At 40.9% G+C, this 11,618-nt stretch overlaps 1 protein-coding gene and 1 long non-coding RNA gene across 2 annotated transcripts; one reads left to right on the top strand and one right to left on the bottom strand.

The window, feature by feature from the left end:
• Positions 1–5,062: 5,062 nt before the first annotated feature.
• On the bottom strand, positions 5,063–6,541 carry LOC118228405. Its single transcript, XR_004765477.1, has 3 exons — positions 6,412–6,541; positions 5,388–5,487; positions 5,063–5,155 (listed from the first exon to the last, which is right to left on the bottom strand). It is a non-coding gene; the product is annotated as an uncharacterized LOC118228405 (long non-coding RNA).
• Positions 6,542–6,580: 39 nt separating this feature from the next.
• On the top strand, positions 6,581–11,268 carry c5h11orf58 (chromosome 5 C11orf58 homolog). The gene is made up of 5 exons (XM_035419921.1): positions 6,581–6,757; positions 7,451–7,534; positions 8,108–8,168; positions 8,874–8,983; positions 9,617–11,268. Exons 1-5 carry the CDS (start codon positions 6,701–6,703, stop codon positions 9,842–9,844), a joined length of 540 nt encoding a protein of 179 aa, XP_035275812.1. The 5' UTR covers positions 6,581–6,700; the 3' UTR covers positions 9,845–11,268.
• Positions 11,269–11,618: the final 350 nt, after the last annotated feature.

Below are 11,618 nucleotides of genomic sequence, written 5' to 3'. Positions count from 1 at the left end.
GACAAAGACAGAAGTGTCTCTCTTATACCATCTGTTCGGTGCTTTGAGAATAGAAGCACGCAGCCATCATATCATCAAACCCACTCATCCTACCCAGGGTAACCCAAAAACAAAACAGCATGCACCACAAGTGAAATAAACACACCTCTCATGTACATGATGAATCAACCTAAGGAAATTTCATTTCATGAATTTACGTAACTGAGTTTGGCCAGCTTAATCAGATATAGTCAAACCTACCTAATGAAAAGAAAAAAGATTTTAAGTGAAAAGTATGCTTTTTTTTCACCCCAGAAGCACAGTAAGGGGTGAGCTAAATTTCTCAAACAATTGTTCATAATAAAATTTTTAAAAATCACTGATTTATTATATGTTGGCTTTAACCATTTATTATGCATCATACTGGCAGGTCGCTCTGGATAACAGTGTTTGATAAACAGCTAAATGTATGTACGGTGTTGGTAAACAGTTTGAGTTCACACTTACAGCTTGGCTGTATAATTGGTTAGCTGAGCTTAAGACTCAAAAGGTGTGGGTACAAACCTCAAGTGTAACTCTGTCATTTTACACTTAAGCCAGGTATTTAAATCCACTGCTTTGGTGGAATATCCAGTTGAGCAAATAAGCAATTGTTTTTTATCAGATGTACACAGTGTAAAGCTGATTGTTTTAAGACCATAAACAAATATACATAATGTGATCTGAGGACTAAAGTAGTCATTTTGATGTCATGTTCCTGTTATAGTGCTGCATTCATTTCCGGTAATATGCATTCAAACACCCCCTATATAAATTATTGTTGATCTTTTTGAAATTTTAACAATTTCTTAATTTCATATCTTTGAGAATTTGACTTTTGAATCATTCTACCTTTGATGGCAAGTAAGTAAACAAGGAACATGTCACAAATACTGCAATCAAGATTTGTCCAATTTTTTTACCCTCGACATATAATAAAGTTGTGGCTTAAATAACATCCCATGCACTCCAGTTAAAAATAAAAAAGATTGGTTTTATTGTGCATGATGCACTGCATACTTGCATGCACAGTTATTTGACATACGTAATAATCTGTCACTTTTTTCATTTTTGGTCCTTCATATTGCACTCCTTCGTGGGGTGCATTCATGAACGCGCAATCCGAATCTCTCGGCGGATTCAATAGCCTTTCGCTCAACACCGCTGAAATGATCTCCCTTCTGCAAACATTTCAGTGCATTTTGTCTTCCTTAAGCGCTCCGCTCTCAGCCCGCTCCAGGCTGGCTGGCGTTCCGCAGAAAGGGCTGCGTCTGCAAACGCGCAGAGCTGAAAGCCTCTCCAGGCCGGGAGAGCGTCGGCCTAGCCTGGGAGGGTGCAGTCACATTTGCATATCACGGGCATGCTTTGATGCGCCTCAAAATGCAAGTCTGCCCCATTAATATTTTAAGGCCAAGCGCATGGAAATCAACATTTTTGTTACATTAAATTAACATGTGTTCTCTCCTTCTCTGTGTTTAATTGGGGAACAGTACATTGTCAAAGGAAATATAGAAACAGCCGTGTGATTTGGTGTGACTACAAGGGAGCCAGTAAACAGGCTATAACAGCACATTATTCAGTGTATACATTAGTCTGCCTTACGGTTACCCTACACTCTCCATTGTATGAGACCATCTTAGTGTGGAATCTTACATCACTTTTACGTGCACTAAGTCAGAATTATGCAGATTTTTTTTTTCAAAGAATATATTAATTTTTGCAGTATACCGTCAAAGCACCGATGACACCAGTGTACATGAAATAAAGGCTTATCCATAGCTGAAACAGTTTTACCTGAGGAGCCTAAAATACGCACAGAATAGACGACCCCAAAATAGACTGCCCATGACATCAATGAGAGAGAGAGAGAGAATGCATAAAGGATAATAACTGTATACAATAAAGGATATTAAGCTATTATATTTACCAGACTGAAGAAAGAACTCAATTAGGCTGATTTTTGTAATAGCAAAGCTTATACCAGGAATTGGTTGTTAACTGATGATTTCCTCTCCAGTTACTTTTAACACCGCTAGGAAGACTAGTAAAGCACAGAAAATGACAAACTGCCCCCCATTAAGTGGCAGGAAACAGAGGAGGTTACTTTCTAAACTGCCAGTGGGAACAAACAGTTAATTATGACATTTTGTCACTTTTAAGACTCCGGGGCATTTTAATTAGGCTACATGTAATTGCCCCTGTGTGTTCAAGGATGCATGTGTGCAGTGCATTTCATCTTTAAAAAGAAATTTTGATTGGACACAACTCCAGACATATTACGCAAAAAAAAAACTACAAATGTAATAAATAAAGAAATGCCGGCAAAAAGGCCTAGGCACTTGAGCGGGTTGCTTATAATTAAAAGTCTCAAAATAACTTTTCCACATCTTGTTTACTTAACTGTAACATGGTAAACTTTACTGAAAATCCTACAGTCAGAAATAGTGCCTAACTGGATCCTTAAATCAAACAAATACATGATAAAGATGTCTTGCTCTTGAAAAGAAGCAGGTCACAGTGGGAGATATTTATAAAACGCAGTGATAGATTGGTGTCAGAATGTAGGACCACTGATGAGTGGTCATTCTAACTGAGCTCATTCTAATTTAGCCTCACATCAAAAGAAAAGTGTTCCTCATGAAATGCTCTTTCCTTATATCCCGGCTGAAATACTGAAACAACTGCTCCTTGATCTGTGTTCTTAATGAAGGGCCTTCAACAGCACACGACATACAATTGTAAAGAAAGTCTGCAATACGAAGTGTACACAGATATGGAATGTAGGGAGAGGTGTTGGTTTGTACACCGATACATAAATGAACCTTTCTGCTTTCAGATGTGATCAAATGAAAACGGTGTACTTCATATGGCCACTATTTCTCACACAACAAATAACAAATGCCAGTGTGAGACTCCACTGCTATGAATTTATACAGAACACGGAAAGAATCCTGAACACACAAAACACAGGAAAATTCAGAAACCATCAAACACACACACGCACGTACGCACACACACACACACAAAGGTCTTAGTTAATTTTCCTGGCAGGTATAATTGCATTCCATTTTCCTTATATGATTTATTACTGTGAATGCTGTGTGAGCATTCCATTGGCACCTTGAAATCTCAGAGCACAAAAACTCCTTTATGTGGCAAATACAAGTCTAGTGAAATACTACCGTTAAAATGCCCCGCTATTTTGGGGTTCCCGAAAGATAAATATTTAATATTTGCATAGTGAATTAAATGTAGAATGCTTTAAACTTGACTGTTATTACTGTGTGTACAGAAAATGCAACACTTGTGCAACGTGACTGTTACTTTAGGACAGAACTAAAATTTCATTAAATCTAAAATGTGTTTATCTGACGGTCATCAGAGAAATATATAACCACTAAAAGTGGATGCAGTTATATTAATATGAATCTATATAATGTGTTTGGTGCGTACTGTTACATGAACTCACCATTCGCACATACAATTACACGGTCTATGTAACCTTACGTAGATTGTAGAATAGACTATATGAAATATGAAAAGAGCAATGTACATAAAACTGGCCTTTGCGGATAAAAAACATCTCAAAAGTGTTCTGCTTAAAGGGAAAACAAGGCAGGCAGATAATGTTAAAATTTCTCAATCTGCAAAAATATTCCACTCGGCTATAATTGAAAGGTTCTTGTTCTCTGTCTCTCTCTTTCTCTACTAACACTCTACTCACAAATACAATCACTCTTTCTTTCCCACTATCTCTCTCTCTCTCTCTCTCTCACACACACACACTAACCTGCTCAAAGGTTTCTGTACCAAATGCAACAACTGTCATTTTTTAAAGAAAAGATGTTAGGTAATTTACTGAATCACCATTTTCATGCATGTTAATTAACCTACTCCCATCTAGACTTGTAAAGTGAGACATTGTGCTCCCATTAGTTGACCTAAATTTCATACTTGTTCCTCTGAATTTCATCAACATTTAGTCTAGATCTAATAACTTGCTTTAAGTTAACAGGGAAAGTCTAATTAACTCTTAATAAGAGAAATTAAATGAATGCTATTCCGAAACCACATAATGATCAAAACCTTCAATATCTCCAGACTTTCATTCTGAGTTAATTATGGAAATGTATTTGTTGATTAATTTAAATGTAATTTACATAAACACTAATGAACCAAAGAGATAGTTGTATTTACAACATTGCACTCTGGGGTGATATGTTGATATTTTTCCCCAATCTCTCCCCCATCCTCACTCCAAGAGATTACAGTCTCACAAAGTGTTACACTACCAAAACTAGAAAAGCCAAAGTATATAATGTAACATAACTATGACTGAATTATGAATATATCAATATCCAAATATCATCAGTAAGATGTCATTTATATCTGCCATACATTTTTTAATAAAGTATTTCCAAAAAAGACAAAGCGGTTTGCTGTCTGCTATACCACAACAGTAGCTTTCATTGGCCAGTTAAAATTAAGTTAATCTCAACATTCACACTCGGAGACTAATGATGATAAATTTATGGTGTTTTTATAATACGAATAACCACAAATAATCATTTTTGCCAAGCAGTTCATACATGGCTTCTCCGACCTCCAGCCAGACACTAGACAGGTCTTTTCCCAGACTCCCATCTTGTATTTCACACTGCATAAAGAGGCTATAAATAGATGTTATTGAAACCCACAGAAAGAGAAGGAACAAAGAGCAGACTTATAATCTGAGGTGTACGTAGGCCACCATCCCCCCATAGATCGACGCACACACTCCCGTGACACCAGCCTTGGAACCTGGAACTTGGAACCACCAAACAGCAGGTCTATTCAGTGCCAACCCATCTCTGCTCAGGCTGTCTGTCCTGTTGCCACGGAGGCGTGTTGAGTGACACGTGGGGGAGCACACATCATTGCACAATCCAGATGTCCAGCTGAATCAAGACACAGCACTACTCCCGAGCCAGTAACTTGTGACTGGAGATGGAAGACAGAGCCGCTCAAGCGAAAACATGCAGCATGTCCATTTCCACACCCGGCTCCTCAGTGTCTTTATGGAACCAATGGCACTCGCGGGTGTAGATTTCTCCTTCTGGTTTCAACAGATGTTTCCTTTTTTCCATTGTAGCATTTTCTGTTGGTCAGTACAATAGCCTGGTCACAGCCTAATTGCACGTGTGTGCCTAAATGGACTGGTGGTATAATGTGTGATTCAAAAGCACATAGTGGCCATGGAAGTTGAAAGAATCACAAACTTGCACAAAAAACCTATCATCAACCACGTAATGTGGGGTCAGCTTTTACATTATTAAAATGTGGACATCTTGTGTTGTTTAAATACTGCAGTAAATGAAACAGATAAGCACCTCTGGATGTCAAAGTCATCCTTGGTCCCAAGTAGAAGGAATGTGCTGGAAGGCTCCCATCATGCTGTATTGTGATACTTCTCCCACAGGTAGGTATCATCTGAAAGTTTGACAAGAACAGGTTATCACTGTTTAGTAGCTCATTAGACAGCAGCTTGTTGAAACTGATACCAGGTGTAGTAGCCTCTAGGCTTAATTATCCTTTCTCCAGTTAACAAGGTACAGTGACATTAATTTCCCCAAGGGTGCGATGTGAACCCCTGCCTGATTGGTTCAGAGATACTACTATTATGAGGTGTGTCTGTATTTTTATACAGTCTAGGGTCTGGACTCAGCCAGATATTGGGGTGTTGTCTGTAATATACAAAGACAAACACTGCCTATATGTTCTGCTAGGTTCCAGGGTTTTGTTGGTTTGTATGCTTTTGCCTGGCAAATCTCTTCAGGGGATGCATGGAGCCGGGACCCCCACAGACCATTGTCTAGAAACCGGACTAGAAGATGCCTGTAACTGGGGACACAGTGGACCATCCTGGAACAGCGGATTTAGAAGACGCCGGACAATAAATAGTTCATCTGCATCGGTGTCCGTCGTTCTGTTATTATACCATTCAGATAACTCTGCTTTCGACATTTCCCGCAGCGTGTCTGCTACATCACCAGCTGTTTAGTTACTTCAGTTTAGCTCTAGCAAATTAATTTGGGAGAAAGAGCACAGGTTGTGGGTAGGACAGTGATGCAGTGGATAGAGCCGTTTTAGCAAGAAAGCTCGCGGTTCAAATCGCTCAGGGGCCTTTCTGTGAGGAGTTTGCATGTTCTCTCCGCGTGGGTACTCTAGTTTCCACAGTCCAAAGATATGCAGTTCGGCCGAATTTCCTTGGAGAGCCTAAATTGAACAGGTAATCTGTCCAGGCTGGAATTTCCACCAGATATAAGTCATGCTGCTGGAAAAATTACTTCTCTAAAAAAGTACTTCTCTAAAGGTATTATTAGTCTGTTTGGGCTGACACGCACTTTTGGTTACCTTGAATTGTGAGAGGACGCCGAGGCAAAAAAGAATGTAGAGCTGCTGATACCCGGCAACACGAACATACATTTTAAAGTTGTCCAGCGTCGGGCTTGTTTTCACTTTGGCGCTTAGCTCTTTCAAAAAATCTACTGGGAAATGATGCCTGGGAAATGGCGTTCTTTTGTACTACATATCCCACAGTGCAATATTCTGGGGTCTTTACAAATCAAGCTCGGTGAACAAACAAACTCCTGGAAAAATTAGCCAGCTTGTTGAGGAAAATAGCACCAACCGTGACATTAAAATGAGTTCCGCTGAGGACCGACAGCATGGAACAAAAAGACCAGCGTCTCCAAATGAAGTACTCTTTTTATTTCATTTAACAAAATGATAGCGGTTTATCGTGCAGCAGCCAAGGCCACAGTTGCCATTTTCTTTGTCAAAGATTAAATTGGCTAAGTTAGCTAACGTTAGCTACCAATAAGAACTGATTTTACATAAATATAGAGAGCTAGCAGGTTTTACTGTATTTATTCCGTGTTGTCATTTATGGCTTTATGTCTGATGTGATTGTGGGTCGCATTTCACTGGACGACCACTGACTGGAGTGCTTCTGTAACAAACGATTGAAAGCTATTACGTGAGGCTGACTAGCTAGCTAGCTAACGTTAGCTAGTGAACGTTCCCTTTTCGTTGCAACTTCTCAAGCACGGGCCAGTTGATACTATGAACAGTAACTAGGGCTAGCAGAGAAAACTGGATACTTTGGTTATTGATAGCTATTACATTATGTTTGTTCGTTGCATTATTGCTATCTGCAGAGCATTTCATTGAGGACTGAGTAGCTATTAGCTACAAACTGATTGCAAGAATAGTATCTTGCTTGACGTGGCAGTTTAGCCTACATTAATGCTATTCAAGTTATTTAGCAACCACCAGATCGTCTACTGGTTAACTAGCGATGTACTCTTAACTAACTGTAACGTTACTCTATGAAAAGGAACATGTGCTGAAGCTACACCATAAGCGCAACGCTTTACTGTATCCTCTGTAGCAAGGAGCCAACACCTGGGAGGATGCAGATTTGGGCAACGACGAGAGAAAACAAAAGTTTCTACGGCTGATGGGCGCAGCAAAGGTGGGACGTTTGGGATATTTAAATCTCTGTTCCCTGTCGCATACACTGTTTCAGATTCTAGCTTCGATGTGTAATGGACTAAGCCAAACTGAGCACTTTAGGTGTGCGCTAACGCATGCGCAAAGCGAATTGTGAGCCTTTGCCAGTTCCGCTCATCAATGTTTCATTTTATTTTAGTAGACACGGCAAGAGAAACTGCTTTCTCGGTGTTCTCGCAAGCCTTGAGACTATAGTGCTTTAATTTTACATGAAAGGTGTTGCTGAGAGGCTCTTCAAGTTAAATAAATTGTTAGATCTAACAATAAGCCCAAGGAAATGTAGCTTCATTTATGCATACAAAAGCCCAAACCACTGTAGATATTGTAAATACCCACCGTTTATAGAACATAAGGCGTGCTAATTATTGTTCCCTTAAACAGCATTTTCCAGTCATGTATACTTAATCATGCATGTGTGAAACAACTTGTGAGGGCTGATTAACAAAGAGCCGTGCAATAATCGCACGCGTCAGGCTTTTCTAAGCCATCGCAACGCAAGTCACAGTGTTTGCATATTAATTTATTCTTACCCTAGAAGGAGCATACGGGACGCCTCGTGATCGGCGATCACAAGTCAACTTCGCACTTCCGATCAGGTAAAAAAAAAAAAAAAGAAAAGAAAACTTTTCCCTACTGCATTTGAAATGTTGCCCATGGTACTGCGCACTCATCTGTTCACATGGGGGAATATTTCCTGAGAGTAGATTTTTTTCATGAAGCAAACACTTGTCTTATTAAAGAGTTTGTGTGTCTTAGTGTTTTGTCCATCGACCTTGGTTCCTTGAAAAAAGGGGAACAGAACTAGCTTAAGGGTGTATGAATACGGTGTGATTAGTTCCATTCAATGGGGACTTTGGTGTTTAGCTCATTAAACCAATCATATCCCCTGCCATGGTGTGCAGAAGGAAACTGATTTCACTGTTGCAGTTGATTTTTCCACCAGAAGAATGTGTCACTTTCTGCGCTGTGCAGTGACACTGGGGTGATGTGGTGGTTTGGGTTGGATCACCAAGAGATCATACAGAGAGTAGTTAATGTGTGGAATAGCCTGCCAGTTCAGGTAGTAGAGGCAGAAACTCTGGGGATTTTCAAGACCAGGATTGATACGGTGTTAGATGCTATCTAGTCTGTAGGATATCCGAGCACTAGGTACAATTTAGTCAGGAAAATGGCGAGCATTGTTGGGATGAATGGCCTGTTCTGATCATTATGTTATGTTGTGTCATGTTATGTTATTTCTCTGTGTGCCCTTTGTTGAAAACTTGTCAGACAGTTGTGCTCATTTTTGATTGGTCCACCAGGAGCAGAGGATAAGAAGATCAACACAGAGCTGGAGCACCAGTATCAGCAGGGCATGGAGGACAAGCTTTCTGGCAGAAACAGGAGGCACTGCGGTCTGGGCTTCACTGAGGTGAGTGTGAGCTGAACTGCGTTCACCTTGTCACCATGTCACCCCAAGGGCTGACACAGTCACATGACTTCGAGCACCTATGGTGGGGGATCACTTGCGGATGGGCACATTGTAGTAAACTATTAATTATTAATTAAGGTGGTTTACATTATACGTTTACATTTTGGCACTAAGCAAATGCTCTTATCCAGAGTAAGTTAGACCAATTATCTTTGCACACAATCCATTTATACAGCTGGATATTTTACTGAAGCAATTCCGGTTGAGTGCCTTGCTTGGGGGTTCATTGGCGGTGCCCCAGTTGGGAATTGCACCCACAAGTGCCGAGTTCCCTAAGCATTGTACTGTGTTGCCACCCCAGAATTGTCAGGCTTCAGCCTAGCAGGAAAGGTGCAGGCTGTAATCAGTTTGTAGCATACACAGTCTGAGGAATGGTTTGGAAAGGCTGCCTCCATAGTATCTAATCCTGACTGTGACTGAGGGTGTGAGGGGCAATGAGGTGCATAATTACCCAGTTCTGGAACCCCCTGTGGTAACAGTCACTGACGTGCCCTGTTTTGGGTTTAGAGTCCTACCCCAGGCACTCGGTGTGGTTAGTCCTCACTCTCTCTCTCTCTCCTGCCACCTGCACAGCCTGACCTGCCGGAAGAGAGCAACAGCACGGCCCAGCCAGGGAAAGAGGACAGCCCCGAGTCGGGCGGTGCCGCAGACGAGCCGGAGCCGGAGCCGGAGCCGGAAGAGGAGACGCCGGCACAGCCCGGCGAGCTCGGCGAGCAGGACACGGCCGCAGCCGACTGCACGGATAACGGGAAGGAAGAGAAGAGGCACAGCTTCAAGGTGGCGTTCGTCAAGTCGTCCTGAAGCGCAGCCGGGACTTTGCGCCGCGATGCTCGGTTGTGCACGTTTGTGTTTTCAGGGCGCGGTCTCCACCCCAGACAATTCGCTGTCACCTCTCCTTCATTTCCAGTGAAAATTTGTACTTCATGTCATTGTCCAATAAGAAGTAAAAACCCGATGAACTGTTAAGCAAAGAAAGTCGATTAGTTCAGTTTGCAATGTTATTCAAAGTCGGTCTCAACTAGGGAAATGGGGGGGGTGAATGTGCTTTTATATATGTATATGTGTGTGTTGTTTTTTTTAAAGCCGTTTTCAGGAGGAAGCGAAGAACGCTTTGTAAAGGATTAATGCGCATGCCGTCTATTACACAACAGGCCAAGGATTAGCATAATAGGCATTTTACATTCTCTTTGAAGTTCAGAGAAGAGCATAACAAATGTGTATGAACCATCATCTGAACATAAATAAATGGAAACGCCAAAATCCTCAGCGGACATTCTACAGTGGATATATAAAGGAGAAGGGGGGAGAAAACCCTCTTTTTTGTGTCAAATCAGCATAAGAGCGGATGTGATTTTTTTTTCCCCCCAGCTTTTTCCCACCAGGCACATTGGCACATAGGGGCCTGCCTTCCCCTCTCTCTCTCTCCCCAGCCTGATACAGAGAGCCGTGGCAGCTTTAACTGCGGAGCGCGGGGACGTGTGCATGCTTCCAACAGGTGTTTGTTTTTTGTAGTTGTGTTTTTTTTATTTTTTATTCAAAGATGCTTGAGACTTGAATGCATAATCACTTCCAATTAAAGTTTAAGATCTCACATGGGGATGAAATGCAGGGGCCTACTTTTCACTGAAGGCAAAGAAAATTGTGGTTAACAGTCTCAAGGATTTTTATTTGTTTGTTTTCCTGTATAAAGTCCGTGGTGGTAGCTGTGTGTCGAAGGGGTGCGTTCTGCCAGGGAAATTTACCCTAGAACAGAAGTGTTCTACTTTGGTTGCATTCTCAGAGAATAATTAGGCTATCGGTCTTCGTTTTGTGGTTTGGCCTCATGAGCAATATAACCTACTCAACGATCTGTCAGACAATGACATTGCACTAAGTACCTTTTAAAACGCAGCACGTGTGGGAGACACTGCTGTGGTTTTTTGCTGTTTAAAAGAAAAATTGCTTCATATTTATGATTTCTGTTGCATAAACGGAAAACATTTCTCCAGGCCTTCGGAACATGAACTGAGAAAAGGAATTAAAAATGCCCTTTTAAATCATAAAAAAAAAAACTCTTTGAACTATAGAAACATCTCAAGTTTTTTTTTTCTCTACTACCTTTTCGTATTGAAAGTTCACCTCTGTCTGAGTCTGCCAAAGTTAGAACCCCTTTTCAAATAATGGAATGAAATGTAGAGGTCAAAGCAATCAATAAAAATGTTCAAAGAGAATCCTTGGGACTGTGATGACAGAACATTTTGTTCTTTTCCTTTGTACTTGGTTACTATGACGAAAAGGTTATGTTGCTACACAGAGGGGGAAAAAGTGAGTTTTTAAAAATGTGAATGTCATGTGTTATTGTGACTCCGCCAGACACTGGACAAGCACAGCATGTAAAACAGAACACTTACAGTGTTAGAAAAAACCTGGTGTTACCTGAATTCCAGAACCCTTTCAGTTCCAATGCCTGCAAATAAAACACTAGGCCCAACCCAACACCGAACGCAGGTTCCACGAGGAGTCTGGTTCAGATGAATACTTTTTCTGTTTCTTTTTTGGTTTGTTTCCCTGCTGTTTTCAGTTCTTACTGAAATGT

The sequence above is a fragment of the Anguilla anguilla genome, chromosome 5 (genome assembly GCF_013347855.1).
Source record: "Anguilla anguilla isolate fAngAng1 chromosome 5, fAngAng1.pri, whole genome shotgun sequence".
NCBI lineage: Eukaryota > Metazoa > Chordata > Actinopteri > Anguilliformes > Anguillidae > Anguilla > Anguilla anguilla.
Note: the sequence above shows the minus strand (reverse complement) of the source record. Positions and strands in the feature narration are given on the sequence as shown.

What these genes read in the sequence shown, in the direction of transcription:
- c5h11orf58 (XM_035419921.1), top strand. Translation starts at nt 6,701, where the DNA reads ATGAGTTCCGCTGAGGACCGACAGCATGGAACAAAAAGACCAGCGTCT. An exon ending in GGCTGATGGGCGCAGCAAAG is followed by an intron (nt 7,535 to 8,107) that starts GTGGGACGTTTG and finishes TTCTTACCCTAG; the next exon opens with AAGGAGCATACGGGACGCCT. An exon ending in AACTTCGCACTTCCGATCAG is followed by an intron (nt 8,169 to 8,873) that starts GTAAAAAAAAAA and finishes TTGGTCCACCAG; the next exon opens with GAGCAGAGGATAAGAAGATC.